Source organism: Nothobranchius furzeri, chromosome 4 (assembly GCF_043380555.1).
Source record: "Nothobranchius furzeri strain GRZ-AD chromosome 4, NfurGRZ-RIMD1, whole genome shotgun sequence".
Classification (NCBI taxonomy): Eukaryota; Metazoa; Chordata; class Actinopteri; order Cyprinodontiformes; family Nothobranchiidae; genus Nothobranchius; species Nothobranchius furzeri.
The window spans coordinates 48,485,561-48,512,774 of NC_091744.1; the positions used below are offsets into that span (position 1 = coordinate 48,485,561).

At 44.7% G+C, this 27,214-nt stretch overlaps 2 protein-coding genes across 6 annotated transcripts in view; one reads left to right on the forward strand and one right to left on the reverse strand.

Moving 5' to 3' along the window:
• The window catches only part of lrrk2 (leucine-rich repeat kinase 2), a 70,174-nt gene extending 62,867 nt beyond the window's left edge, over positions 1 to 7,307 (forward strand). For 4 of the 5 annotated variants that reach the window (XM_054732725.2, XM_054732727.2, XM_054732726.2 and 1 more), the window contains 10 exons: positions 1,200 to 1,300; positions 1,447 to 1,662; positions 1,753 to 1,946; positions 2,389 to 2,461; positions 2,537 to 2,727; positions 3,269 to 3,418; positions 3,488 to 3,711; positions 5,153 to 5,239; positions 5,346 to 5,478; positions 6,566 to 7,307. In XM_054732725.2, the coding sequence (XP_054588700.1) occupies positions 1,200 to 1,300; positions 1,447 to 1,662; positions 1,753 to 1,946; positions 2,389 to 2,461; positions 2,537 to 2,727; positions 3,269 to 3,418; positions 3,488 to 3,711; positions 5,153 to 5,239; positions 5,346 to 5,470 (1,361 nt within the window). In that variant the 3' untranslated portion in view covers positions 5,471 to 5,478; positions 6,566 to 7,307. The remainder of the gene's footprint in view (positions 1 to 1,199; positions 1,301 to 1,446; positions 1,663 to 1,752; positions 1,947 to 2,388; positions 2,462 to 2,536; positions 2,728 to 3,268; positions 3,419 to 3,487; positions 3,712 to 5,152; positions 5,240 to 5,345; positions 5,479 to 6,565) is intronic. The other variant, XM_015963796.3, reaches the window with a different exon arrangement.
• Positions 7,308 to 7,931: 624 nt separating this feature from the next.
• Positions 7,932 to 26,079, reverse strand: slc6a15 (solute carrier family 6 member 15). Its single transcript, XM_015963800.3, has 12 exons — positions 25,807 to 26,079; positions 22,201 to 22,709; positions 17,905 to 18,062; positions 17,106 to 17,232; positions 16,704 to 16,885; positions 10,922 to 11,032; positions 9,873 to 10,114; positions 9,554 to 9,752; positions 9,199 to 9,391; positions 8,873 to 9,032; positions 8,621 to 8,783; positions 7,932 to 8,537 (listed from the first exon to the last, which is right to left on the reverse strand). Exons 2-12 carry the CDS (start codon positions 22,499 to 22,501, stop codon positions 8,163 to 8,165), a joined length of 2,211 nt encoding a protein of 736 aa, XP_015819286.1. The 5' UTR covers positions 22,502 to 22,709; positions 25,807 to 26,079; the 3' UTR covers positions 7,932 to 8,162.
• Between the last annotated feature and the right edge of the window lie 1,135 nt (positions 26,080 to 27,214).

Sequence of the window (27,214 nt, forward strand, 5' to 3'; positions counted from 1 at the left end):
TAAAGGAAAGGCCCAGGACACGCTGGAGGGACTACGTCTCTCGGCTGGCCAGGGACGGCCTTGGGATTCCTCCGGTGGAGCTGGCCCAAGTAGCTGGGAGAGGGAAGTCTGGGCCTCTCGACTTAGGCTGCTGCCCCCCGCAGATGGATGGATGTTTTATTTTCAAGCATCGACTTTCCAACAGAAGACCTTTTTATTCAGTCTGACTTCTAGTTGGGCAGCAGTAGCTCAACAGGATGAGCGGGTTGTCCAGTAATCGGAAGGTTGCAGGTTCGATCCCGGCTCCGGACAGAGAATTCTGCTGTTGTGTCCTTGGGCAAGACACTTAGCCCACGTTGCCTGCTGGTGGTGGTCAGAGGGACCGGTGGCGCCTGTACTCGGCAGCCTTGCCTCTGTCAGTGCGCCCCAGGGCAGCTGTGGCTACATCGTAGCTCATCACCATCAGTGTGTGAATGTGTGTGTGAATGGATGAAGGATACACTGTAGTGTAAAGCGCTTTGGAGTCCTTACTGTGAGAGGTGCTATACTAGTGCGGGTCATTTATCATTTATTTTGGACTGCCAGGCTCCCGTAGCATCTCCTCTCTGCCCTAAGATTATTGTGTTTACAGTTGAACTAATGTACTGTATGTCACAAAAATAATTATTGTTATAATAATATTTATTCTTGTCTTGAACAGGCCAGGCATTAGTGGGTTTTATGGTAGATTATCATGATTCTGGTGCGATCATTTCATTATGTATTCAATCACCACTAAGTGACACAAATCTACTGATGCTAGCCTGCGCTCTCCTGAAAATGAGAACTCTGTCTACGTTATCAGAAAATGTTCGCTATTGAAACTTTGTGCTTTCAAGACAAAGTTGAAGTTTATATTTCTGGAATAAGCAACTCAAAATCAACTTATCATAAGGTCTAGTGTGCTCTGCAGAGTCCAGGAGGTCATTTCGTGCCTTTATTTTGAAAAGGTGCAGCACAGCTTCCTGGTGTGTTTTCAGCTGTACAGGGAAAATGAATCCAGTGTGTTAAATAATTGTTTATATTTCTAATCTGTTTGCTGTATGGGGATGAAGTGTGTTTATTTTAAAACGACTGCCTTTGATTGTCTTAAAATCAGTTTCTACCACGGCTTTCCAAACAAAGACAAACCTTCGGACCGTTTACAGATAAAACATTAATGATGTATAATCTACACGCAGATCCAGTGAAGCACTACAGCTGCTCACCTTGGCCAGGCTTTCAGGCGCTGATGAAGGACTGTCTGAGGGACAACCCACTGGACCGACCCACCTCTGCTCAGGTGAGGAGGACCTGAACGCCTCATTTCAGCTTTCCAAAGATGAGATCAGAGGATCTGAGGAAGGAGAAGTCAGTGCTGAGGGAAACCTAAATGTCATGGAGACACGGAAACGCTCTGAGCTGGTGTTTGTTTTATAACGCTTGCAGGTGTTCGACAGGCTGAATTCTGGCGAGATGCTGTGCCTGATGAGGGAGCTGGAGTTTTCACGGATGTTCAGCCCTCAGTGCATCACTGTGAGCTCCATCAGCAGTGATGACCATGTTGCACCCCACCACGTGGCTTGGATCGGTGGGGGCAGCAGCTCCAGGAGGCGGGGCTTCGTCACAGCCGTAGACTTGAACACCAACAGGTTCACAACACAGGTGCTGACACACCTACAGCACACCTGGTGGAGGCTGATAGATCTGTTTAGCCACAGGAATGAGGTAACCTGCTTCTCTCCTCTTAACCAGGAGGTCGACACCAGCCCCGTCCTGTGCCTGGAGACAGTCCAGGTCCCAGACGAGGACTGTGATTGGCTGGTAGCAGGCACGCAGTCTGGCTCCTTACTTCTCATCAGCACCAGGAACTCGTCCACCTGGCACTACCTGCAGAGTGTCGGCGATGCGGTTACCTCGCTGCACTTCCACGTGAACCCTCGTCGCACGTAAGCCCCCCAAAAAACACGGCAGACCTCTCCAGGTCCGTCAGCTGGGTCAGTACCAGAACGTTCAAGAGGATTGTGGGACTTTTGAGGTGCTAACCACATGTTCAGTTGTGTTGCTCATTCATGGATTCACCAGAAGTTCCTCCTCGTAGATGGAGGCTTCACTCGTCAGGAATTTCAACAGTTTAACATTTATGACCAAACATCGTTGCACCAAGAAACACCCAAACACACGCCCCTCATGTTGGGCTGAGCTTTGTACTGAAAGAGCCACGATGATGCTAAGAGCTAACCGCGTGTTGGGGTGGTGTTCCTGCTGCCACCATCAGTAAAAACACATGAACCTGTCAGAGTTCTCATGCTACTTGTTAGATGGATGGCTTAGCAGCAGTGATGTGTGTGTCTGTTCACATAAAAGCACTTTCCATGTTTACTGTTGCAGCCAGAGAAGGAATTACCTGCTGGTGGGGTCAGCCGACGGAGTCCTCAGTGTTTACGAGGACTCCACTCTCAGGGTAAACATTTCTACCCAGATCCTGTGAATCTGCAGCCACCTAGCTTCTAGAACATTCTTGTCTTGCTTTGTGCAGCAGGAGAACGGCCAGCCGGTGAAAACTCTCTCTGTGGGAAACGTCAACACACCGCTTGTGTGTCTCGTCCAGTCCGTTCACCCGCTGGACTGCAGGTCCGTGTGGGCCGGCTGCGGAACCAAGATCCTCTCCTTCTCTGTTCAATACAACGTCTGCAAGTCCATCGACACCAGACCTAACGTCTCCTCCCAGTGAGTGGTCCTGAGTGTGGAACCAGCATGCACTGAAATCGTCCAGCCATAAGGCCTGCCCTCCTTTAGCAGTCAGCAGGGCATGGGATACGTTTAAACGGGTTACCAAATTATTTAAATCTTGCCTCACATGAACAAAAACAAAAATCTCTTTTATTTAAAAACGTTTCATTTAATCCAAAGTTTCATAAACAGACTGTTGGCTCGTTTCATTTAACCAGGAGGGAAATCCCATAGAGATTAAAAATGTCCCCTGATGAAGATGGGCAGCTGCAAGCATCACACTTCAAAACACACGGGTGCAAACAACACTAGAAAGGGTTAGCGGTCTAAATGAAATGGCCTCAAGATTTCTTGGTTTAGATTTAAAAACAGGCAACAAAATTAGCTCGGCCAATTCCAGTCAGCCTGCAGCCAACTGTGCAGCTACTGCAGGTGCGTGGTTCTGGTGGGCTGGTCGATCTAACAACGGGCCCAGATCAGCACATAGATCTAATGTGTGTGTGTGTGTGCGCGTGTGTGTGTGTGTGTGCTCCCTCAGGCAGAAGCTACTGAGCAGTGAGGCGTGTGTGTCCCGAATGGTTGTGGATAAATACGTGTACCTGAGTAAAGCTGGAACACCGACTGTTGAAGTCTGGGACAAGAAGAGCGAGAGGATGGTGGACTGCATCAACTGTGCTCAGATTATTAGGTACACACACACACACACACACACACACACACACACACAGCCACATATAAACGTGTCATCTCCTCACAGGAACGACTCTGCGTGCAGATGGAGGCGGGGCAGCAGAGTGGATCTGGGCTCTGATTCGTCCTCCTGGGCCACGGTGAAAGCTCTGCTGGTGCAGAGCTCTGCAGCTCTCTGGATTGGCACCAGAGGCGGCCACCTGCTGCTGCTGGAGCTCTCTAAACACCAGCCACTGCAGGTCACGGCACCCATGTGTGACTCTGTTCGCTCCATCACCTCAGCATTCATACGTAGGTCCTCCTTTCACTCAGGCTGGACTTTAGATGTTCTGCTTTAGACAACGGAGCTTCATCTCAGTGACCTTTTCCACCAGTTATTTCTTTTTTTTCTAAAGTATTGCATGCTTAATGTATTTTTGAGCTGATGAATTAAACATCTTAGCATTTATTAATGAAAAAGTAGGATTTTTAGAGGCCAGTGGATACGTTTAACTTGGATATTTTGACTATTGTCTTAACAAGTCTGAACACTGCTGTGGAGCCTGAATGGAATTAGATTTAGTTTCAGGTCAGTTTCTTTTATTTTGGCGTGAAACAAAAGTCAGAGAAACACAATTTCAGATTTCTAAACCAGTGGATCCCAAAGTTACTCTGCTAATCAAATAAGACCAAAGAAACTGTTCATTATATAACTGATTTAGGGGGTTTAACCCTCCCACTGTCTTTATGGGTGTGACCCCGTTAGGAAAGTTGACCATGTGGCAGGGGTGAGGTGGTGCTCACCCCTGCCACATGGACCCAAGGGATAAACCATCAACCCTACTCAATGGTCAACTTTCCTCATGGGGTCACACCCACTAGGACAGTGGGAGGGTTAAACCGGTTAGCTTAAAGGTTCCATATCATAAAAAACACATTTGGGAGCATTTTATATGTGATATGGTCATTTTCTCATGTGAAAGACCCCAAACCCATCTTTGGCTGCATTCATGCATGGTTCTGCCTCAGCCATAATTAAAATGTGAAGATTTTTCCTGCCTCCAGGAGAAAGTATCCCACTTACCTCATCAGGCATTTCTCCGTTCCCTCCTACATTAATGACAAAACATCTACAAAGGTGCACATAATGGCCAGCACAAGAGATTTAGGCTTTTTGTTTTGTAACAGACGTGGTAGTACAGTGGTTGGAGTGCTGGCTGGGCTCTTACCGCTGGACCACCATAGCCCATACAGACTTGCCGAAGACGCTGTGCTAGGCACGTTTTGTCGGTGTGGGCGGAGCTTTGCTGTAACGGTATAAATTTGGGCTGATGAAACTAACTTCTATTTAAGATAAATGACATCTCAATAGTGCCAATGATGATATATTATCATAAACTGTGCCTGCCTTTGCTCTGAAAGGTTTAAAGCAGCACAATCTGGAACCTTTAAGTACAAAAAGAGTTAAGTTTTCATTATTTCAGCTTTCAGTCGGGGTCACAACCACTGGTCTAATATCAGACCCTCTGAGACCATCAGCACCATCCTCCAGCTCTAGTGAGCGCTGTAGTGATACTGGACAGAGACCAGTTCAAGTGCAGTTATGTGTAGCAGTGACAGTGGGAACTGGTAAACAAAGAAAAGTAGAGAAAATAAAGATAAGTGAGGCTGAACATCCAGATCCAGCTGGGTTCTTGTTTGGCTTCTCGGGGCGATTGCCCGTAGACGACTCTCTGCACGCTGTGTGTTAAAGCTGGTTTCTCACGAGCAGAGACACTGGACTGGAAGAACGTGGTGCTGGTTCTGGGCAGAAGACTCCCACGAGACAAGAATCAAGATGGTGAGCCTGATGTGTCCTCTGGTGTCCTTTTTGGAAAACAGTCACCTCGCTGGGAGGCTCTCGCTCTACGTGTGTGTGCGTGCGTGTGTGTGTGTGTGTCTCACAGATGAGGAGTCTGTGCTGATGGTGTGGAACAGCATGCTGCCACATGAGGTCAAAGACCTGAAGAAGCACTGTGAGAGGAGAGAGCAGATCGCTGCTAAAATGAAAGAGCAGCTCCTTCATGCCTGAAGCAGCAGGTTTGGATCCGTTCTTCTAGCTCCTCTCTCGTAGACGTGTTTCATGTCTTTATCTGCTGCAGCACCAGAAAACAACTGGTGACAGGCTCCAAAAAATGTACTCATCTTCAAAGCAGCCAGAGGATCCTGTGACTTTTGAAAGTGGCAATGCATCATCTCTCATCTAGATTACGACGTTTTTAAGCTAAAGGCTGTTTGGAAGCACCGTGGTGAAGCTAAATCATTATTTCATAGTCTAAAGTGTGTTTTCTTTGGGTACTTTTATTGATTTAGACCATGAATCCGTGCACAGACACTGACAGGTTTACTGGCTAATTCCTTAAATTCAGGAGTCTTCATAAGGTTCAGTGGTTGCAGTTAAGTTGCCTAATAAAACAACAGAATCATGTTGTAGAAGACAGTCCGAAGGTCTGAATGAGTGGTCCATGAATGTTCAGTAATAGTGTGACCTAATTATTAAAAAATGCTTTTTCAGTGAACCACACCTTTAAACTGAATAAGTCCAGTTTATCATGAGTTAGCTAACCTGCATACCTCAGCACTGACATAGGTGTGGAGTTGGTCCATAAGTCATCAGCGCCAGGAGGCAGAAGAATCTCTTGCTTCCACCCCTCGTGGTGAATGGACACTGCAGCTTAACTCAACAGTAACATGACCCTGTCGGGAGTGCAAACTAAAGTCGTGTTAGCTATAGCGCTGTTGTGGAAGAAAGTAGAAATACAAACAGAACCACCGTCTGGTTCTTCTTGTTAACACTAGCGTTAGCAGCCCAGCTAGCTTCCATAGGAAGGTGGAAGCAGCAGCTCATCACCTTTAGTCGTTAGCTTTAGCTACATTTGGGATTAGTTCTGTTCTGTTGCTATCCCACGCTGCAAAGTAGAAACGTAGGTAGCACTGCTGCCTCACAGCAAGGAGGTCACAGGTTTGAATCCCGGTGCTGCAGCTTTTCTGAGCGGAGCTTGTTCTCCCTCTGCATGGTGGGTTTTCTCCGGATGAAGCTGTAGGAAATATCAACAGTAGTACAGATGCTATCATGTTTTAAGGTTGAGCCGCTTCCTACTGGAACATAATGTTTGTTTGTTTCTAGAGGCGTCAGCCAAAAGGGACGGACTCCCCAGTCACGTTGAAAGGGACGTTTTACTCCATTGTGCACTTCCCAGTACTCTGGCCTTGTGAATCCCACATCGCTCCTGGCAACAGAATCAAAGGCATCGGAGTCAAGACTTCTCCCACTGTCCCCGTGCACGTCATTCCAGATGATGACTGTTTAAAGGGATTTTTCAGCCACTTCCAAGAGTTTTTCTTTGTAAAAGTTTTCATCTCTGTTTTATGTTATTCATCTGAACGGCCTCAGTTTAGAGAAATAGCATTCACACCCTGAATGACTGGTGAGCGAAGGGCTTAAAGCTGTAAAGGATTGCATAGCAACGTTTACACCCCTATCACTTTTACTCTGGTTTATGTTGCACTTGAGCTAGCGTATCTGCCCTCTGATCAGGTAAAACAACAGAGACGCTTTAAACGGCTCAGATAAATCTCTTTACCTTCTGCGTATGTCTAAAAGGGACAGATGACCTGATGTAAGGTGGCACCAGACATATTTGTTTACCTGCCCAACCAGACAGCAGAAACTATGAAGAATGCCAGAACTAGAAGAAGCCACTAAAATGTAAGTTTGATTATTTATTCTCATGTCTGTGTTTATGAGTGCTCCTCAGAGGTCAGGACACAGCTTTTCACCATGCTGCCTTTGCATGTTTTCTCCTTTTCTACATTTTATTCAGTCACTTTGATGCAAAACAAGTCAGTAAAAGCTATTTTATACACCAGCATGGCTCCTTGTTCATTATAGCTTTTTTTTAATGTAGTTGTTTTGTGTTTTTGGTGTGTGTTTAAATGTTTTAGGCATGGAAAAGTCCCAAAACTGACTCAGACGTTAGAAAATAGTTAAAAGTCAAAGTTGAAGGACAGATTTTGTTTTGTAAACCTTTTATTTTGAATCAGGAAGGAAAAAACATCGCATCTGAAGCAAGTAGATGGAAAACATATTTACAAGGAGGACTCGGTCCTCCATGACGTGGACAGGTTAGTAGAAAAACAAAGAGATGAGTGAGAGTTAAGGGTCTGAAGTACTTCTGGACCTTAAAAGCACTGCTTTGATATCCAAACTATTAAGATAAATATATTTATAATATTTATATTATATTTACAGAATACATAAAATGTACAGCGTCCGTGTATTCTATAAACAAATATAAATCACTTAGGCACACTTTTGTCTCAGCAATCATGGGGGTGGAGTCCTCCAGCTGATTCAGAAACGCTGACTCATCATTTCACTTCATCATAATGCACTAAACACGTAAGGACATGATGAACACTGCTGCTCCAGCTGTGGGATGGAGTGTCCTGCTGGAGCATCGTACTGGATCCGTCTCCGGGCGGGCGCGGGGGGGGGGTGGGGGGGTGGGGGGGGGCAGTGCAGTCAAACTAGATAAGGTTGGTGTTACTTCTCCACCCTGGTCTCGTTTTAAGGTGTACAGTCACATAAGGTTCAGAGACGACAAATAACAGAGCATCTACCATATCTACAAAAATGTAAGTTGCAAAAGGAACACACAACGATGATACGGCCGACTAAACGCACGCAGATGTGAGAGGGAAGGATGGCCAACTATTCCAGTCTACAAGTCTGACTCGGGCATGTCCGGCATGTCGGCCATCAAGTAACCGATACCATAGCGGCCATTGGGTGCTGTGTCCGGGTCGGCGCTTCCGCTTTGCTTACGGTAGATGCTTTTGCCGGGCATAGGTGAGGGGGCCTCACTGGGGGACTTGCCGTGGATCAGGCTGGCGTCATCGTCGTCCTCCGGCCGGGGGCTCTCCTTGATGACGCGGCCCTTCTTGTAGGAGACAGAGGAGAGGCCGCCGCTGTTCTCATCAATGATGTTGAAGTAGCGCAAACAGAAGACCACCGGCACGGGCATGATGGCCATCACCACCAGGGAGATGCAGACGGCAATGCCCCACGGAGGGAAGTGGAGGGTCTTCTCTATGGCCTGGAGGGCAGAGGTGAATGAAAGCCTGGGTTTGTGATTAGTTTCATGAGATTCGGGGTGGTTACTGGAGGGAATGCACTCACCTCTTCCTCTATCCAGGCACTATAGCTGGGTGGCGTCATGGCCAGCTGGATGAAGCTGGAGCACAGGAGGACGATCAGCAGGATGGGTGTGATGTACTTCCACATGTAATAATAGAAGTGGTATGGAGTGAAGCCCAGCATGTCCTTCAAGTCTTCAAAGAATCTGCAAAAGTGGCAATGCAAGTTAGGAAAAGACAAAATCATCATTTCTGTTCTGCACGAATGAATGAGCTGCTGCCGAGCTGGCCTCACTTATCGATCCCATAGAACCAGGCGATCGCGATGTTCTCCAGCACGACAACGATGAGCAGGGGCAAAGTAGCGGAGTAGTCATCAAACATGGCCACAAAGTAGTTCCCTGAGCGCTGAACAAACAGGAGGCCGATGGAGAAGGCCAACGTACAGCATCCCACTGCAGGAGGACAAACACACCGAATCCTCAGGGTGTCAGGATAAGGTCCTCTGACCGTCTCGGGGAATAAGTTAGAGGTGTAGAGTTCATATTTTCCATTTTAAACTTAGTTTGAAGCATGACTGTTTAAACATCAATATTCGTACAAGGCTGAACAAAGACTAACCCGTCAGAAACTCCTTGCGGACTTTGAAGGCATCGATCAGCGGCGTGAGAATTCCCTCGATGGTGCCAAACATGCTGCCGAGGCCCAGGTTGATCAGCATGAGGAAGAACATGACCGACCAGAAGGGCGAGGCGGGGAAGTGGGTCATGGCTTCTGTGAAGGCAATGAAGGCCAGACCTGTGCCTTGGACCGCCTGTTAAAGGAAGGAAAACAATCACAAACCAGCAAACCAGTAGGTGGCTGCAGAAACAAGCCTTCCTCCAGAGATGGGAAAGGTTTCCTAGATGTAGTTTCATACGCTGACTAAAACATTTAGATCCTTCTGAAACACGGGCAGATATTTCTTTGGGGTTACCTTATTGAGCTCGGCTTCAATGCTGCAGGGCTCCAGGCCCAGGTTCTGGTACTCGTTCTCCTTCACGCCTCTGAGAATCTCGGTCATCTGATGGTAGTCGTCAGCGCTGACCTGACTGACCTGAGTCAGGTTTATGTGGTGGGGGATGAGGCTCGGTTCAATGCCATTCCCCAACAAAGCCACAATCTTATTGGTGTTCCTAAAAGACAACGAGACAGTCTTTAACACGTGTAGACAAACTTCTGGATTTGGACGGTCTTCCCTAAAGACCTCTGGACCACACTTGAGTGGTTGATCGCTCACTGTCCGTTCTACTCACAGAGAAATGCATTTGCTGGTCATGATGTTGGCTTTAAAGCCCAGCACAGCAAACACCACCAGGGTGGCCAGCACGGAGGTGAAGAAATTGATGAATGATACCAAGACGGCATCAAAGTGGCAGTTGTTGTTGCGCTTGTTGTAGCTGGAAAAGGCGATGACGCCGCCGAAGCCAAGACCGAGCGCGAAGAAGACCTGTGTGGCCGCCTCTCGCCACACTTTGGCCTCCAGCATGATCTCCAGCTGAGAGCAGTGCAGGAATACTGGGTTAGGGTTCAGTGTGCCTCGTCAAAATAAGTCAGGCCCACACACACACACACACACACACACACATACACACACACACACACACAAACACACACACACACACACACACACACACACACACACACACACACACACACACACACACACACACACACACACAAACCCTCACTCCGCAGCCTGCATCACTATTATGTAGATTATTTTCATTGAACTGGCGTTTTCCTTGATTTATGGTAAACACATAACTTCAAAAATACACATTTAAGAATTTAACAGAAATACGTGAAGCTTTCATAAAATCCAGCTTGTTTAGATGAGAATCTAAGGACACGCACGCTGGAGGAGCTGAGAGAGCACACATGCGACAGGCACTCTGCTGACTAGGAGTATCTTCTGCTGGCCGGCTACATAAGGACGCGGTACCTCCTGTTTCCATGGAGACACGGTTCTGTGGCCTGTCATGCTATTGGCTGAGGGTGCTGGAGAGCCAGCCTATCAAGCTACAGATGTAGTCTTTTGAGTTCCAGCAGTTAAACGGTGAAACCATCAGGGAGATGAGGAAACGGCTCTGATATGGTAATCTAACAATATGTTTAATTCATTAGGATTAGCTTTAATCCTGTATTTTTGCCCATATTTCTGTTTATTGAGCAAAAACTACTTATGGTTTACATGTAAGCAGATAAACCAGCTGTAGAGGACTAAAACTCAAACGTAAAACAGCAGTAATACAGAACAGAGTCTGACGGGTTAGGGTTCACTCTGACCTCTGATGTGCTTTACCTTGGGTGTGAACATGTGACGAATCCCGTCCACGGAGCCCTTCAGGAGCAGCGCCCGAGCCAGGAAACAGATCAGAACAACGTATGGAAACAAGGAGCTGAAGTACATCACCTGCAGGGGGGGGGGGGGGGGGTGTCATCAGTTTTACACAGTGGGTGCTGGTTTACAGTAACTATCTTTATTATTCTGACAGCATCATAGGCCCTGCCTGCATGAGACATAACACCCTGTAAAACCCCTTCACAATAAGAGCCTGGTAATTAGGGCAAGCTTAACGTAAAAACATAACCCTCTCACAGTTGAACGTCACTGAAATGATGGAGAGTCGGGTTATAAACAGGAAAGTGGGACGGACTAAATACTGGGTTCACCATGTTTTTGTTCTGATAACTATAATCAGCCCGTTACACACACACAGGTGGCGACCTCCATGTTAGGGCTTCCACAGTGAGATTAAATGTGTGAGTGCAACAAATGATTTGAACCAGAAACAATGCAAATAGAAGGTATATTTCTACAGCGGGACATTCTGCTTCAAGTTTCTAAAATGGGGGTTTTGTACTTTTTCAACACTTTTCTTTACAATAATTATCCCCCCCCCCCCCCCCCCCCACACACACACACACACACACACACACACAGAGGATTTGTTCAGAGGTTGGATCTGAAGGCCTGAGTCAGCCACGGCGGCTGTCGGGGCGTGGTTGCACTCTAACAGGTGATTTGTGGTTGACTCATTAGATGACTCAGAAACATCCCGTGTAGCTGTGATGGCGTAACGTCTCCTTAAAGATGAATGAAACCCCAACAGGACTGTGTAGTCATTGTTTAGAAAATGGAAACGTGTTCTCTGGTTTGTAACTTTCCCAAGAAGATGTCGTTTTTAAAGCTAAACTAAACTTTGGTCTACATTATGAATAAAACATCCAGAATTATAATACAAACATGTTGCAACAATCATGGTAGAGTATATTTACACTGCAAGTGAACCTTGGACACTCATGCGTTTATGTGTAGTTGAAAATTTCAATAATTTGAATCAGTTATAATTGCAATAAAGATCTGATTTGCTGCTGAGAAGTCAAGTGTTTCAACTGCTTTTCTCTCCTTTTGAAACTTATTTATTTTAGACTTTTCCCCCTCAGCTGCAGCTCTCGTCAGGGCTGGTGTGAGTCAGCCCTCCCATGGCTGTGCTTTCTTACACAACACAGCTGTAGCCTTGGTCAGAAAAAGCCACACAGCCTGTCTGTCTGCCACTGCAGCTTGATGCTCCATCAGCGATAACGCTAACAGATAGACTGCAGGTGCTGCTCGTGGGGGCCATGTTCGGGGAGCCCCTCTGTACAGGAGAGGTCACAAACATGTAATGTTAGCACACACAACAGCTCTAACATCCTTTCATGGCAAAAAAAAAGAAATTATTTTAATGATCACCAAAGCATTTTCAGCTATTTTATTGAAATCTGGTCCAACACGTGCCCAAATAAGATGCCCCCTCCCAACTCCTTCTTTGCCACACTCCTGGCAACTAAGCCAGCCAAAAGAAAGCGTGTAACCATAGCAACCAAACCCGTTTCATCCCTTTTCATACTCAGTGTTGGGAGTAACGCGGTACTAAAGTAATTAATTACTGTAATGCATTGCTTTTTGCTGTAATGTGGTAATGTAAGGCATTACAGGGAAAGAAAAAGGTAATATTTACTCGGTACAATTGTCAGTAACGCAGTAATTATAATGCATTTTTAAACCCAGAATCAAGATGTGGGTTTCCTAAAAATTCTAATTGCAGGAAGCCTGAAAAAAGATCCAGTATCCACATATATGACGTCATTTATGGACTCAGCTTTGCGGGCATTCTGTGAGCAGAGAGGACGCAGCGGTAATGGCTCAAATACTCCAGCTGCGTCCTGCACGCGGCCGCTGTTATATTCACAAAATCGCTCCACCAAAACAAAGTCATTCGTTTGTGATCGTTTATATCAGCCCATATTCTCTGGTACTTCATGTACTTTTCAGCTGAGTTCATAATCTGTGCCCCGGTGATTTCAACTCATTGCTGCTGGAGCATGTTAAGCTTTTTTTTTGTTTGTTGCGTTTGGTAGATCCCTTTGGCTGATTATTTAGAAAGTAGGAAATCTAGGAAACAGTTTTTCTGGAAGACGGAGAAAACATGCAGCATGCAGGAAGGTTAGAGAGAGAAAGAGCCGGAAATTATTCACATAAAATCAAGAAAACAAAACAAAGTGCTTGAAAAGAAAAAAGTAGGAAGATTTATCCCCAATACACATTTTTACCTGTGAAAAGCAATAATATATAAGCATTTAATATTTATACATGTGATAGAATCAGATCACCCCAGAAGTCAATCCCACATCCAGGGCCGTATCAAGGCATTTGGGGACCAAGGCAAATATAGGCTTGGAGACCCCACCACCTCACTCCCTGCTCAGTTAATATAAGATGGCAGCGTGCTGAGAGTACAGATTGGTGTTGCTTTTATTTAATAAACAATCATTTTAAAACACTGTTATTATATCTGACTGTTTTTAACAGCAATCCTAGCTCAGACACCACATCACCTTCCACATATATGTCATGAGCTCACTGAGCGTCACATGACCAGATTCATACTGAAGTTGTTTTGGTGAAAGTAACTTAAAGTAATGCAAAAGTAGTATAGTGCCTTACATTTTAAAATCAGTAATATTGTAATGTAATGAATTACTTTAAAATGAGGGTAACAAGTAATAAATAATGCATTACAGTTTTGAAGTCACTTGTCCAACACACAGAAAATGGCCCAGAAACATTGATTTTGTTTTCTTAGGGCAGAGAGTGGCCCTTCTCTACATGTGGAAACTGGAGCATTAGTGTGTTTTTGTTTTAACAAAAAGCAACACAAACTTGAAACATAATTAAATCAGTTCACACGTTCGAGGAAAAAAATACGGTTTTACTCCCAGCAGCTAAAAATGGCTATCAGACACACCAGATGGCTGCTCCGCCTGTCCTACTACTGCCTGCTTCACAGATGACTTTATTATTGGAGATGCTGGTGATGGTGACAACTGCGTCTGTGGACAGGAGCAGAGAATAAAACACCTCTGCTGGGGAAGCTTTCCATCCTGTTTTGTCTGGGCCTGTTGGGATGAACGTGGGGCCAAGCGGGCTCGAGACAGCTGCTCTGAAAGGACTTGAGCCATGGACAATGCCTGAGTCAAAGCTTTGAAAGCCACCTCTCCCATTCATCCGAGGTACGCTAGCCTGTTCCTTTGGAAACCGTAGCATTCTCCTAAGAGCTGACTGGCATTTGAAGCTCCAGGCTCGTATCCACATAAACTGTTTTACTAGTTCACAGTACATGTTAATGTTGGCAACGTATCTAAGGATCAAAACTACATTAGTCTAGTTTTAGTTAGGGGTTAATTGTGATTAAAGTAGTGAGAAGCATTGGTAATGTCCCAAGGTCAACTCAGGCTGATAAAAATTCAACTCTGGAAAAATGTAGACCTCAAAATCATTAACAGATTAAAAAATGTAACATTTACATAGAAAAAGTGTCAAAAACAACTCAGTGAACATGTTTTTCACCTATTTACTCACAATAAAATGCTACAACATTGTGAAAGATTAACAACCGTAACAGTCTAATGAAACATATCACTAGTCTATTTAGTTTGTATGAAAGGTTTTCCTAATTGTTGTAAAACATTTTTCACTGAAGTTAATGCAAATGTTTGCTAATCAGTCCAATTGAAATGTTGATTAATTAGATAACGTTTCCTTCTTGTGGACTACTTTCTTAAAGCAACGGTACAGAAGTGTGTTTCTGTCAGTGTGATGTAAAAACAATGGAGTAGTATCAACAATGAATGTTTCTCGTTCTAACGTAATGAAATCTTGTTTAAAGACCTTCTCATAATTGCAACAACATATAAAAGTTGTTGCAACAGGAAAGCTTCTCTTGTATAACGAGATAGGCCTAAAAGTAAAATGGTGTTTTCTCCAAACGAACGAGGCGGTTAGTCCAGTTCCAGATGTTAAAAAGGGTTACTAGGCAGTTTTGCCTTGCTTTTAGCGCCCCCTAGTGTTTGTTCGTTAAAGCAAAAGTGAAACTTTTCTTCTCGCTGTCCGTTTGTCTTTTTAACACTTTGATCTAGGTGCTGAAACGTCTCCTCAGTCTTCATTAGTTCTACAGAAGAGATTCCTCACTGAGTGAAACTAATCAGATGTGTTCACAATCTAAAGTGTGCTGGAAGAAGACTGCAGCGGCAGGTATGTCAGCTCCATTTTTCTAAGCCCAACAGGGACCGGACCGGCACTGTGAAGTTGCAAGTGCGATACTGGTCTGAGTGATATTTCCTTTTAGCACATTCTGGCACGGGAAAAATAATTGAAAAATGTAAAACTGTAGCATAGGATGCCTTTAAAGTAACATTAAACATTTTCAAGCTCCTCTCTCCTACTGGTTAAAAGTGGGATTACAACTGTCAAACAACCCAGCCACAGCCTGCTGTAGCTAGCGCTAACAACAAGCTAAAGCTAAGGTGAGACAGCTGATATTAAATGACACAAAGTAAAAAGATCCACACTGTTAGACAAAAAAATATTGTTTACAAGTCCAGTAGCAACAAAGCCAGGTCACCATCAGTCTGGCAACTCATAGCCTCCTTTGGCTCCCTGAAACCAGTTTAGGCCATGCCAGTGTTCACTCTGGTTTTAGCTTTTTGCTTCGCCTCTAAAGACATTTACTCTCTGGCTTTTACTTCAAGGCTCCGCCGTGATGCCAACTAAAAAGTAAACTTGGTGGACTGATAAAGATTTCTGCTAGCCAGAAAATAGCTAACAGCCATTAAGCAGGTAAAGAGCGCCCGCTAGAGCACCTATCTGCTCCAGAACAGTGCTGTTTCTGGTCATTGGAGGTCTGCAGATGAGGGCTGTCCCTTGTAAAGTTGGTAAAGTTTCTACCTACAAAATCACTGAACCTCACTTTTAAAGGAAGTGATTAAAGTGTTGTTTTACTGCTTAGTGTTGTTTTAACTTTAACAAAAAGCAGGAAGACCACCAAACAACAGCTGCGTAACAGATGCAGAGGACGGTGTCACTCTCTGCTGCCCGCTCATAAACGGAGAAGAAAGTGACGCCACCAACATCGCCACAACTCTGAGGGTGGCTAGAGGAATTAGCCGAAACGTTAGCAAAAAACAGCATTTCTTTTCTGTGGTTAAAAAGAGCCAAGAGCAAGTTGAACAGATACAGAGTGAACAAAAGATATTCAGGACAGTTCTCACAGGCCTGAGTGTGACCTCAGAAGTGCACAGCTAATACTCGTCATGTGATAAATAAAAGCATGTGATGGTGAGGATGATCACCTGCACAAAGGGAGGTGATGCAGAGCCAGTTTGGGAACAAATGGCAAAAACCTCTGGGCTAATCCTTCCGGATGCAAGTCATACTACTGTCAGCTTTGGTGCACTAATCTGATGTCATCTGAGCCAGAAATCACATCACATGAGCTCTTGGATTTATACCTGAAACAGTTGTGTTAGGAAACGATTCTGAGTGGTAATACAGCAGTGATCCAAAAGCCCCCTTAGACCTCGCTAACACGAGCTCATTCTGACTGAGAGCACAGCTTAAGAAGAAACCTTTTGTTCCAACAACTTCCACCTGTTTGTATTCATCCTTGGCTCTCTGCAAAGTGGTGCTTCGCGGTTGCATCACTGTACTGAACTGTTTTCCTTTGATATCTGCTTTTACATAAAGAACAGATTCCAATTACCTTTCCAGAAGACTGGATTCCCTTGATCATGGCAAGGCAGACCATGGACCAGGCAGCCAGCAGGCACAGTGTCATCTTCCAGTTGAGTCCTCCTCCCTCGGAGATGCTGTCAGAGATGTCCAGGGCCTTACGGTACCAGTAGTAAGTGGTGGCTGAGCTCTTCTCACACTCTGGCACCACGACTACAAAACCAAAACAGAAAAGACCCAATGAGACACTGGCTGTGCATTAGGGAGGCACCAGTTCTACTTTTCAGGGTCAGAGTACAACCATGAACAGCTTCCACATGGAAATTAGCCATAAAATGACATATATTAAAAGAGAAAGCCCTGCAAATTTTCCACTTTTAATTTGGCTTCCCCAAGAGTTGTCCATGAATGTGCCCTGGTTCCTGTGGCTTACATGTGCTGGTCTTGTTATTAACAAGTGGACATTCATGCCACGGTAACGGCTGCTGGAAGGACTGGGAGAAGTAGAAGAGACTCCAGCTGATGATGACATTGTAGTAGAGAGCCACGAAGAAGCACACCTGCAGGCAGGAGAGCACGAGAACTTCAGACACCCAAAAGATGTGGAGCAGTTGGAGTACAGCTACCGGCATCAACCATCTTACCTGCTGTAGATAGCTCCGTGAAGAACCTCAGTTTGGAGAAACACTTCTGACCAAAGTGATGAGCTAACTGCTAGTCTGATTAGCACCCGTTCCAAACATCCCTAAAAAGTTAGTTTTTAACGTTTCCTAGATATTTGTGCACAAGTGATTTACCTCCAGATAAAATCTAGCCATATAAGTGATGAAACCTAACTTTGACTCTATATTCCACTAGAAATACTACCAGGTAAAAGACTAGCCATTAGCTCATCAATCTGGTCAGAACTAATCTCTGTTTCTCTAAACTGAGGTTGTTACAAGATACCATATCAGTCCTGTTCATCCATTTACAAATAAAACCACCGCCCCCAGGTCTGAAACATCGCTGATCACACACCAACACCATAAACACAGAATGTGTCACTCTGAGGTAAAAATTTTTTTTTATCTGAAATGAAACTTCCTGTGCTGCATCAGCCCAGCGCAGCATCAGACTGATGCAACCTTCATCTGTGGTTTCACAGCAGATGGAGGTTGCATCAGCACTTATCCTTTGGCCCCGTCACTTCATATACGTGGAAACAGCTGGTGCGTTGGCGCCAGACTCACCACACAGCTGGCGAAGCCGATGCCTCCCAGCCGAGGGCTGATGTAGTTCCACACCCCGATGCTGCCCCTGCGGATCCGCTGACCCACCGCCAGCTCCAGGAAGAACAGCGGGATGCCGATCAATACGAGCAGGATCAGATAGGGCACCAGGTACGCTCCTGCCAGTCAGAACCGCACCGTTAGAGGATGAAGACAGGAAATGAAAGTGTTGCATCAGATGGGAGCGACATCAGAACATTTCAGTTTCTGAAAACCACAAACAGTGTGCCACGTGCTGCCCCGGCTCACTAACAAACACACCCACTCACATTTGCTGCAGTTTGAATCTGTATGCTCCCCCATGATGTGTGTGTGTGTGTGTGCGTGCGTGCGTGTGTGTGTGTGTGTGTGTGTGTGTGTGTGTGTGTGTGTGTGTGTGTGTGTGTGTGTGTGTGTGTGTGTGTGTGTGTGTGTGTGACTGGTTGTTTGTCTCTGTGATGGACTGGAGACCTGTCTAGAGAACCTCTCACCTGATGCCTATGGAGACAGACACCACCTCCCTGTGACTCTAAAGGAGGTGAATGGATGGATGGATGGATGGATGGATGGATGGGTGGATGGGCGGATGGATGGATGGATGGGTGGATGGGTGGATGGATGGATGGATGGATGGATGGATCGGTGGATGGATGGATGGATGGATGGATGGATGGATGGATGGGTGGATGGATGGATGGGTGGATGGGTGGATGGATGGATGGGTGGATGGGTGAATGGATGGATGGATGGATGGGTGGATGGATGGATGGATGGATGGATGGGTGGATGGGTGAATGGATGGATGGATGGATGGGTGGATGGATGGATGGATGGATGGGTGGATGGGTGGATGGGCGGATGGATGGATGGATGGATGGGTGGATCGGTGGATGGGTGGATGGATGGATGGATGGATGGATGGATGGATCGGTGGATGGATGGATGGATGGATGGATGGATGGATGGATGGATGGATGGATGGGTGGATGGGTGGATGGGTGGATGGATGGGTGGATGGGTGGATGGGTGAATGGATGGATGGATGGATGGGTGGATGGATGGATGGATGGATGGATGGGTGGATGGGTGAATGGATGGATGGATGGATGGGTGGATGGATGGATGGATGGATGGATGGATGGGTGGATGGATGGGTGGATGGATGGATGGATGGATGGATGGATGGACAACTTCTCTTCCCCTGATGTGCACTGATACTTCCAGTCTTTCCCTGATGGCTTTAAAAAGCACAGAAACCTGTCCTAAACTACCACATCATCACAGCATTTGTCTTCTGGAGCTGTACTGTTGCTGTGACACCCTTCTGTCCTCTCTCTCTCAGGGACAAACCCCAACAGCAGATGTGAGCGCCGCTGGGTCGATGTCCTCTTGTGTTTACTGTGAGTCGCTGAAGAACATGCTGAAATGGCCTCCGTGGGTGGCGTCGTCCCTGTTCAAACACGTCGTATTGTTTCACCTGGCAGGGCGCTCAGCCGGCTCCTTTCCTGAGTCCCGCCCAGATCTGATCTAAACGGGAGTGGCAGAGCAAAGGAGCCCGGCCGGCGCACGTGTCTACTTGGTGTTTCACGTACACAAGTGGCTTCAGCTGAATCTGGGCCACACACGGCTCATTCTAGGGAAGGGGCTTTGAAATCAGTCGGCATCAATGCGTAGCTCCTCTGAGCACCATTGTTTCAGAGAGGAAATGAAAAGGTTCTGATGCTTTGATGATGCAATCAACCAACATCCTGGTCAGACGGAGATATTTTTGTCTCATTTCATTCTAAAAATAAAATCCCAATTTGGGTCACTTCCTGCACATCAAGCATGAGACATTTTGTGCAAAACCGTACGTATATATTCAAACATATATAAAGTGCTCAGCATAAATGAGTACACCCCCTACATTTGTCTGAAAACCTTGGGTTTCCTCTCAGAATCAACACAATGTGAGCCGTTGATTACAAACAAGATTTGTTCATTTGCACACACAAAAAAAGTTTTTGTCAAACAAATCCATTCAAGCCCATGTTGCAAAAATGAGTACACCCCAGTTATAGTCTTAGGAGAAAAGTCACACTTAAGACTACAACATTAGAATTAACGTTTTCAACCACAGGTGAGTCTAACGATGAATCTAAGAGGTGTCCTGCAGACAGGTGACCATAAAAGGGCGTTACTTAACTAAGAAAAGTCCTTTCCATTTCTACTGTCAGCAGTGGCTCCACATGGAAGAGAAATGTCACAAAATCTGAGAAAGGAAATACTTTCTCTACACAAAAAGGTGAGGGCTACAAGAAGACCAGCAGAGCTTTACGTATCAGCCAGAATACTGTAGCAACAAGCAGCACGCTGAGCATCACTCTCCATCCAGACTCTAGAAGACGTTATTCTTGAAGAATAGAAAACGGTAGATGTTGCAACATGTCGCCTACTTGTTCATTCCATGCCTAGAAGACTTGGTGCTGGCCTTGAAAATCATGGTGGTCATACAAAATACTAGTAGTAGTTTTGTTGTGGGGTGCTTATTCCAATGTTAGTATAACAGAAGATTTGGGGATCCAAGTTATTTTATCAACCTTAATTTCATGTTAGGAATTTAAACAAGTGTTCAATATAACCACTGAATAAACTGGTACTTTGTATGCTGAGTACTGTGTACTGTATTTTCCACGTTTGTACATATACCTCAGCTATATGTGCATACATTGTAAGTGTGTGTGTGTGTGTGTGTGTGTGGGGGGGGGGGGGGCATTTAACTAGAAGAAACCATCTCTGTCTGATAATGTATCACATACCCCAAACAGGAAGAGTTAGTTTAGATCAGTGTTATCAGATGAAACCGTATGAAGGTTGCTCACATGTTTTTCACAGAAATAACAGGAGTTGTTTTTTTTTGTTTTGTTTTTTCCTGCGGGCCCCTTTAGGACAGGATGTCCAAACAAAATGAGCCACAATCATCAACATGGAGGAACTTGTGGGCCACAATTTTAATTACAAGAATCATTTCACCTTGTATGTTCTTTTGTTTACCATAAGAAGAACAAAGTTTTTTGAGTTAAGCAGAGAACGGACCTGTGAATCTCAAACATATAAATAGTCTCATATTTAATGATTCATTTATTAGTTGGGCCTGGGATTAGTAAACAACTCACCGTAGAAACGAAAACTCGCCATAATCTTGTTGGATAATGTCATAATTATTTTTGGTATCTTATTGTACAGCTCCCTAATCTCATAGAATATTGTCATTATCTCATTTTATTTTGCCATAATGTAACTGGATATAGTCATAATTTGGATATTGCCATAATGTAATTGGATATTATCATACTTTTGTTGGTCATTGTCATGCTCTTGTTGGATTTCACTATCATTTTGTTGGATATTGCCCTAATCTCACAGAATATTGCCATAATTGTTATTTGCTATTATCATAAATTGGACATTGCCCTAATTTAATTGGATATTGCTATCATTTTGTTGGACATTGCCATAATCTCATTGGATATTGCTATTATTTGGTTGGATATTGTCATAATTCCTTTGGGCATTGCCATAATCTTGTTGTATATTGGTAATTACCAAATCTCATTGAATTTAGCCAAGATTTCATTGGACATATTCATAATTTGGATTTTGCCATAATCTTGTTGAATATTGCAGTATCACGTGCATGTTTTTGTCCCTCCTCTCTCACGCATCATGGCAGTGCAGAACCTGCCAGCGTGACACTGATTACATAAGAGGCTGTGGTTGATGGTGGTCATATTGCTATTCAACATGTCACCCAGCATTAATTAGGTAATATCCTTTCATAGATGGAGAGCTCCTATTCTGTCACCTGATACATTTAATCAGTTTTCAGGTAGACTTCTATAATCTGCAGCAGGGTATATATATATATATATGTGTGTGTGTGTGTGTGTGTGTATATATATATATATATACATATATATGTATAGATATGTATATATATATGTGTGTGTGTGTGTGTGTGTGTGTGTGTGTGTGTATGTGTGTGTGTGTGTGTGTGTGTGTGTATGTATGTATATGTTCTGGATTGAGATGTCTGGTGTGTTTCCTGGGACCTGCTTTAGCCATTCCTCCAGTCTGGGAGTTACTGCCCTGAGTAAGGAGAGAGGCTTAGGCTGTAATGTATTTCTACGCCACTAAATGGTGGCCTGTGACAGAATGACTTCAGATTTTTGCTTTAACCAGTGTTGATGAACCTTCCTATCTAGTAGGGGCTGGTTGGGACTACAGAGAGGCACTCACCCCCTCCATTCTTCTGACACAGGTAGGGGAACCTCCAGACGTTGCCCAGGCCTACAGAGAATCCAACCTGGGCCAGAATGTACTGGAGCTTGCTGTTCCAGGCTGGACGCTCCTCCTCCTCGCCATCTGAGCCTCCTTCCTCCACATCACACTCCTTGCCTTCCCCTTCGGGGCTGTCGACGATCAACGATGCCTTCTTGAAGGAATCATCACAGGCGTCCTCATTGGAAAGCAGGTCCCTGACAGACTCAGTGACATCATCGTCAAGCTCTCTCTTGACGGCCTTGCTGTTTTTGGGCATTTGATAAGACAGACTAAGGCGAGGGGGCGGAACGTCTTTTTGTTCTATTTGGGCCGGAGGGCAAAGCCTTCAACTGCCAAATGTCGCAATGTGACGAACTCTGTGTGAAGTATGAGGGTGTCTGGGGCCAACAGCCAGTAGGATTCAGGACAGTCTGTGAAGGTTGAGCAACTACTGAGCTTTTTATTTCCTCATTATCACCAAATATCTGTGGGGCAGAAGAGAAACAGAACAGTGATCAAGCTGAAAGTAACACACAAAATTCAGTGTTATTAAAAATCCTCACGCAGATAAATGTTTCATATTCCTACTGACTTAATGCTCTGGTCGACCATTTGGTGGAGACCTAACTTAGGATCTCATTACAACATAAAACAAAACAATAAATAAATAAATAAAAACAACAATAATAATAACAATAAAAGAAATACCACAACCATGGCGGTTGTGTCATCCGTCTCACTTTTGATTTGCCAGTGATAGACCGCGAGGGTAACTTTGACCGTGCGGAGACGAAGAGGAGTCGAAAATTTGATATCAAGTTCAAAGAGAACGTGCTGATTATGCTGCAGAACACTCTGGGGAGCAGTAGCAGGGGTTATATGAACTAGTCACTAGTCGACTTCACCGCTCTATAGTGACTTGTTATGTCTGTCATCGACTAGTCGCTGTCACGTGATGATGACCAGCAAGATGCAGTCCTCGGAAAAGACAGCAGCCTGCTGTCAGCAGGTGACAAGCTCCTGCGCGTCGGGAGGCAACGTGCTGTGCCAGAGCGTCGGTACCGACGCCCGCCGTAAAATGGACATTTAACCAAATTGTGACCTTTACCCTCTCGTTATTTAACCTTCCCCTCACCCCCATCCTAACCTTAACCAGCTTGCGCATTCAAAGCTCTGATTGTTGACGCGCTCCAGACATCTGTGTCCTGAGCAAGGCCACAGTAACATTATCAAATCAGGTGTCGCCACCTCAGAAACTAATTTAACACACGATCGTTCATGTCGGCTCATTTCCTTTTATGTTTTCTGTCTTTTATTCTTTTATTTGTTCCTGATGCGTTTCGCTGCTGTAGATCGGGGCGCATCACCTGTTTTGTCCTCGGTGACGCACCTAACTGATGTGGCCGGGAGCACTCCGCTGTTTTTGCGGTCGGTAGATCTTTTAGAACTGCAGTTCAAAGGTAACTCATGAGGTGAATATATATGAACCCAGGTAGCAGTTTCTCTTTAGGATTGAGAGGAGATGCAGGAAGATAATAAACAGGCAGGACAGAAAAATAGTCAAATAAAAGCAATTAGTTGTTGTACCTGGTGGTTGCAACAAACAGACACCACTGAAGGTGATCAGAAGTGAGGAACAGAAAATGAAATAATTATTTTAATGTTTAGAGCAGCAGGAACTCAGAGAGGCTGCAGGCGCATCAGTGAGTTTGCGGCTGCTGTGCTGAGGGGGGGGGGGGGGGGGCTGAAGCAGAAACTACCGTTGTTAAAAGAAATGTGTTTAACTTTGAAAATGTGGGCGCAATTTTAATTGTCAAAAACTCCAACGAACCATTAGTTCATTTTGCTCAAATAGAAACTGAGGCCTGCCTCTAATACTGGTCCTCCTTCCAATAAAGGCCTGGAGCTTGATGAGCTTGAGTCAAATACAGGCCCGGGTCTGTATTAGAGGATTTACGGTAATAATAATTCAAACTTTTTGGCCTTTTGGAGAAAAAGTTCATCATAATCCAAGTCAGAGATCTGTAGCCCTAAAATAAATTTAACTCGTAGAACCACATTGGCCCTTAAAATCAGAATAAAATGAGTCATTATCACTTTTGTTGAACAAACATGTGTAAGAGTCAGTGACACATTTTCTCTGCAGAAGGGCGTGTTGAGCTCAACAGTTAACTAAACACTGCCATTTCAGCTCGTTTTGGTGCAGAAATAATTAAATGTGCACTCTGCATGTATAATATCGCGTTTTATTAAAATATGTAGCTCAAATGTAGTTCTACACAAATCGTTGCAAATGCAGAAGTTTTAGACAGAAAGGTGATTATCAACGGAGCCACTTCATATAGGATGAAGGGCCATCTTTGGCTCCAGAGCCACGGGTAGCAGACCTCTGGAACAGATTCCTAAAAAATAAAAATCATATTTTTTAGGGCCACATTCACGGAGAGCTCTGCCCTCGTGCACGTGGACATCACATGGCAGGGACACCATGAACAGAGATCGTTTTATTCCAACTCATTTTACGAAAGAAATGAACGCCTGGGAGCGTCTAGCCTGCTCTCTGTCGCGGACGGTGACAGGACCAGGTCCAGGGTTGGAGACTATTAGGTTTCCAGTCTCCTGAATTATTGAAAGGACAAAGCTATTTGGATCCAAACCCAAACATCCCCGCTGTCGGCTGAGGACAATGGAAGCTCTTAGACATCTCGAATCCATTTGTCCTCGTTTCTGATGAGTTTAATTGTTTATTTATAAGAAAAAACGGCAAAAGTTGTGATTTTTTCACCGGAATGAAATCCTATGGGTGTGTGCGCCGCGGCCATCCGACACGCCGGCAAGGTGCGCAGCATCCCTGGCTCATAAATTACCTCCAATGCGACGCAGGCATTAGCCGCAATTTTCCTCCTAACTTCTATCAGCTCGTTTAAAATGTCGCGGACGCGTGAGGATGCAGCACACGCAGCCCTCTCGGATTAAGAGATTATTGGATTTCCTTTAATTTTAGCCATGGTGTGTATGGGGAGAGGCCGCTTCATTCAAAAGCCACAAAGGAGCGCCGATTCTCACTAACCGGTGTCATTATTATTATTATTATTATTATTATTATTATTATTATTAGCCTGATAATAATTTTGATAAAGAAGCTATTATTATTTGTAAGCAATAAATAATAATAAAACTGGCTCGAGCTGCCTGAAAACTAAAGGCTACCAGACAAAGACTAAACGCCTCCTTCAGTTTCTTCCATTTTTTCTACACACGAATTTTTATGGCAGAAATGCGATTAAACGGGAGGATTTGTAAACACGTATAACATGGTAATAAGCCTTAGAAATGCCATGTGGTCCGCTGCATTGTTCCACTCGCGGGCACAATTTGTTCCGTTAGGAATGCGCATAAATTACTGTAGTTCCTCCCGCGCAGGCTTCATGTCATCCATGTGAGGTGTTTCATCATCCGCCGGCCTCATCTTCCTCCTCCTCCTGCTCCGCTGGTACCCCAGTCAGCCTCACGCAGCATCACATAAGCACATCTCCCGAATCACACCTGAATCCAAACAAAACATTAAAACCAGCCCCTCACCTGCACCTGTCGACCTTTGTGATGTGGGAGTGGCGCGTCTCAAGGGATGAAGTTGTGGGAGCACATGCACGGGGAAGACATCATTGATGGTTTCCCTCCGACCGGTGTGTGAGCAGCCTCAGACTTCAGCGCCCGATTTCTCCGTCTCAGCCCGGGCAGAGCGCATCTGCCGGAGGGGGGTCCCCGACACCCCCACGGAGCTCCGTTTCGTTGTTAGCCGCATGAATTCCTATGAAATTCACTGAATACGTCATCTATCTGAGTTTTGTTTTGGGTTTAGTGTAGGCGAGTTTATATTCTTGAAATTTGAGAGAAAAGCAAGCCTCTTTCCGTTCCCCAAACCCCCCTCCGCCATGGCCACTTGGTACAGCCCACTACTCGACGAACCTTTCTTTGGGCTGCTCCTCTACATGCAAAGTGCCAGTGTTTGTAAACGGTGGACCCCCCACCCCCATGTGGAGCTATGGTGACTGTGTTGTTAATAACGGAACACGTGTGTGGTGTAAAGGCCTGAAAAGAGACTGTCCACCACTGAAAATGCTGGTAGCCTTCACTCACCTAGGATGCCTTTTCAAAATAAAACTCAGATCCATTAAAAAGATAATATTACATGCTCATTTTATTCCATTTAAACCTGCTCTGCGTCTGATGTAATTCATGCTGTCAGCAGTGGCGCCCCCAAAGGGTGGCTAGATGGGGCCATGGCCACTGCTGGAAAACTGTTGACCATACAATCATCATCTTAAGCATGGACGTCACTAGGACTGAGATATGGGGGGGGGGGGGGGGGGGGGGGGGCTTAGCCCCAGGAGCCTGACCTTGAACATTTTTTTTCACACCCTGCAAAAACTTTGTCAATTAATTCATTATCTGAAGAACATTTAACAAAACCTATTATTTTATCACTTTCTTTTCCTTTCCTACCTTTGTGCATTTTCTCTCTTCTTTTTATAAGGAAAATAACACTTAATCAGTTCATTAGTGGGGTCTATGTTGAAGAAAGATTTTATGTAAGTCCATTAAAAATTAGATATGTTATATTTCCAAATAAAGCTATTCTTTTCAGTCTACTGCACTTAACAGGGGGAAATGTTGCAGTCATTTGTTTAATTACAACTTGCTTAATTATAAATGTTACTGAAGTATGACAAAGAACAAATGAATAATTGTCAAACTTTTATTCTGCCAAATGAGTGTGCAGTTGACAGTTTTAATATATGAATAACACTGATATGATATGGAATAAAGCAGTATGTAATTAACAATTACAAGACAAAATAACAGTATATATAAAAATTAGGGCTGGGACTTGATTAAAATTTTTAATCTAATTAATTACAGGCTTTTTAATTAATTAATCTAAATTAATCACATTTTAATCGTTCAGGAAAATGTGCTCTCAAAGCAA

Coding starts and splice junctions, on each gene's coding strand:
- slc6a15 (XM_015963800.3), bottom strand. CDS start 22,501: ATGCCCAAAAACAGCAAGGCCGTCAAGAGAGAGCTTGACGATGATGTC. Junction 17,233..17,904: donor TCGGCTTCGCCAGCTGTGTG/GTGAGTCTGGCG, acceptor TCCTGCCTGCAG/GTGTGCTTCTTCGTGGCTCT. Junction 9,033..9,198: donor CCGCAAGGAGTTTCTGACGG/GTTAGTCTTTGT, acceptor GTCCTCCTGCAG/TGGGATGCTGTACGTTGGCC.